The 3,124-nt window shown below is 45.6% G+C and overlaps 1 protein-coding gene across 1 annotated transcript in view; it reads left to right on the top strand.

Annotated features, from left to right (window-relative positions):
* The window catches only part of LOC126388041 (arf-GAP with Rho-GAP domain, ANK repeat and PH domain-containing protein 1), a 36,822-nt gene that overhangs the window by 23,441 nt on the left and 10,257 nt on the right, over positions 1-3,124 (top strand). Inside the window, exons 20-21 of the mRNA XM_050040932.1 lie at positions 690-904; positions 999-1,208. Of these exons, the coding sequence (XP_049896889.1) occupies positions 690-904; positions 999-1,208 (425 nt within the window). The remainder of the gene's footprint in view (positions 1-689; positions 905-998; positions 1,209-3,124) is intronic.

Here is a 3,124-nt window from a genome sequence, read left to right as displayed (position 1 = left end):
TTACAGGGAGCCAGTGCAGAGAAGCTAAAACAGGAGAAATATGATCTCGTTTCTTAGTTCCTGTTAGTACACGTGCTGCTGCATTCTGAATTAGCTGGAGAGTTTTTAAGGACTTACTAGAGCTACCTGATAATAGAGAGTTACAGTAATCCAGCCTTGAGGTAACAAAAGCGTGGACCAATTTTTCTTAAGTTAAGTTAAGTTAATTGATCAGTTTCTTCTGGCTTCATAGATAAATACAACTGCGTATCATCCGCATAACAATGGAAATTTACAGAGTAATTTACAGAGTGATTTCTAATGATGTTACCTAAAGGAAGCATATATAGAGTAAATAGGATTGGTAGTGCTTATGCCCCGCCCACACACAAACATTGTCATTGACTGATGAATTGGTGCTGGTTATTTATATTATTGTGGCGTATTGATTATGAATACAGTCCGTCTGATGCTGGTTACACAGAGTTGTTGACTAGAGATGATACACCGTCTCATCGTGGTCACTTCCTGTGAACCGCCAGCTTTTTACAGTAGCTTCCTGTTTGACCTCGTCTGGTCCTGAATCTTTGGTCTGAACTGTCAGTTGATCACTCACATGATTTAAGGGTTTTATATTTCCTGACGTCTGACTGGCTGAACTCCCACAGGTAAATGTGACATCACAGGCTAGGTCTTGTTTTTCTCACCAGGAGGGTGTTGCTGCGTTTCGAGGAGCAGCACAGTTGTCAGTCCTGGTTCGACCACCTGCAGAGAGCTCTGACCAATCAGAGAGCAGATCCACAGCATCCACCTGCACCCAATCCGAGCTCAGCTCGTCAGTCTCTGTACCCGGTGATAGATGTGGACTCGAGGGGTTCAGTCCCGCCGGCTGTGGAGCGCTGCATCTCCCACATCACAGCCTTCGGTCCGAACACTTCATGTTCACACAGTCAGAAACTCTGAGACGGTCAGAGAGGACTGAGGCATCATGGGACATTCTGTCTGTCTGTGTCTCTCAGGTCTGAAGGTGGAGGGCGTGTACCGTCGCTGTGGCCTCGCCGGCAAAGTCAATCGATTGGTGAAGGCTCTGATGGCATCACCCAGCTCTGCCCCTCTGGAGAATGACGAGCAGGGTGTCTTAGATGCTGGCTCCGCCCTCAAACAATATGTCCGCCAGCAAGAGAGTTTGATCCCCGACAGAGACCGCCAGCAGTGGGTCCACGCTGCAGGTTAGTACATGTACCTGAACTGTGTGTTTAATGTACCTGTGTGTCAGGTGTCTGTACAACCGTGCTGCAGTGTTTGTGTAAGCGTCATGGTGATGGTGACATCAGAGGCAGTAGTGGAAGTTGTGTCAGTAATGAGAGTAGTGTCAGTAGAGTCAGTAGTGTCAGTACAGTCAGCAGTAACAGTAGTGTCAGTACTGTCAGTAGTCAGTAGTGTCCACATGCACCTGGATAAGTGACTTTCTCACAAACCGTCCACAGACGGTGAAAATGGGCTCCTTCTGCTCCTCCACCCGCTCCCTCAGCATTGGCTCCCCACAGGGATGTGTACTGAACCCCTACTCTACTCCATATACACTCATGACTGCACTCCGGCTCACCCCTCTAACATCATCATTAAATTTGCCGATGACACCACTGTGGTGGGCCTCATTCAGGGAGGGGATGAGTTGGCGTACAGAAATGAGGTCCACAAACTGTCTCTTTGGTGCACAGTGAACGACCTGTCTCTAAATACAGACAAAACGAAAGAACTGATTATGGACTTTAGGAGGCATGGAGCAGAGCCGGCCCCCCTCCACATCCACGGGGTCAGGGTGAGGAGGGTCTCCACCTTCAAATTCCTGGGGGTACAGATCTCAGAGGATCTCACCTGGTCAGCCAACACCACAGGCCTAGTGAAGAAGGCCCAGCAGCGGATGCACTTCCTGAGACTGCTGTGCAGGAATGGCCTCAACCAACAGCTGCTGGTCGCTTTCTACCACTCTACCATCGAGAGTGTATTGGCGCAATGCATCACGCTATGGTACTGTGGCTGTTCGGCAGCAGAAAAAAAAAGCTCTGCAGAGGGTGATTAAGATGGCGGAGAAAACCGTTAGCTACACTCTGCCCACCCTGGAGGACATCTCTACCTCCCGCTGCCTCCGCAGAGCCAACAAGATTTTAAAGGACTGCACACACCCTGGCCACAGACTGTTTACTCTTCTGTACTCTGGCAGGAGGTACAGAAGCCTAAAATCTCGGACTAACAGGCTCAAAAACAGTTTCTACCCCTGGGCCATCAGGCTCATCAGCCAGGGCAAATGAAATGAGCTTAAGTGCATATGCTCGTTTTTGGGGTGCAAGAATGACAATTTTATTCCTCTCTGAGGGCATCGCTGCTTTTAAACGTATATTCCTTAATTTATTCTAAACTGAATGTCTGTGTGGATGTTCCTGTTGTTGTTTCTTTTTCTCTTTTTTTTTTTACCTAAGCACTGAAATAGCTGTAGCACTTTCAATTTCATTGCAAATTCTTTTTGCAGTGACAATAGAGGCATTCTGTTTCTGATACTGTCAGTAGCGTCAGTAATAACAGTAGTGTCAGTAATAACAGTAGTGTCAGTAGTAACAATAGTGTCAGTAGTGTCAGTAGTTTCATTAGTAACAGTAGTAAAAGTACTAAAAGTAGTGTCAGTAGTAACAGTAGTGTCAGTAGTAACAATAGTGTCAGTAGTTTCATTAGTAACAGTAGTGTCAGTAGTAACAGTAGTGTCAGTAGTAACAGTGGTGTCAGTAGTAACAATAGTAACAGTAGTGTCAGTAGTAACAGTAGTGTCAGTAGTAACAATAGTGTCAGTAGTTTCATTAGTAACAGTAGTGTCAGTAGTAACAGTAGTGTCAGTAGTAACAGTGGTGTCAGTAGTAACAATAGTAACAGTAGTGTCAGTAGTAACAGTAGTGTCAGTAGTAACAATAGTGTCAGTAGTTTCATTAGTAACAGTAGTGTCAGTAGTAACAGTAGTGTCAGTAGTGTCAGTAGTTTCATTAGTAACAGTAGTGTCAGTAATAACAGTAGTGTCAGTAGTAACAATAGTGTCAGTAGTGTCAGTAGTTTCATTAGTAACAGTAGTGTCAGTAGTAACAGTAGTGTCAGTAGT

Source organism: Epinephelus moara, chromosome 3 (genome assembly GCF_006386435.1).
Source record: "Epinephelus moara isolate mb chromosome 3, YSFRI_EMoa_1.0, whole genome shotgun sequence".
Lineage (NCBI taxonomy): Eukaryota > Metazoa > Chordata > Actinopteri > Perciformes > Serranidae > Epinephelus > Epinephelus moara.
Note: the sequence above shows the minus strand (reverse complement) of the source record. Positions and strands in the feature narration are given on the sequence as shown.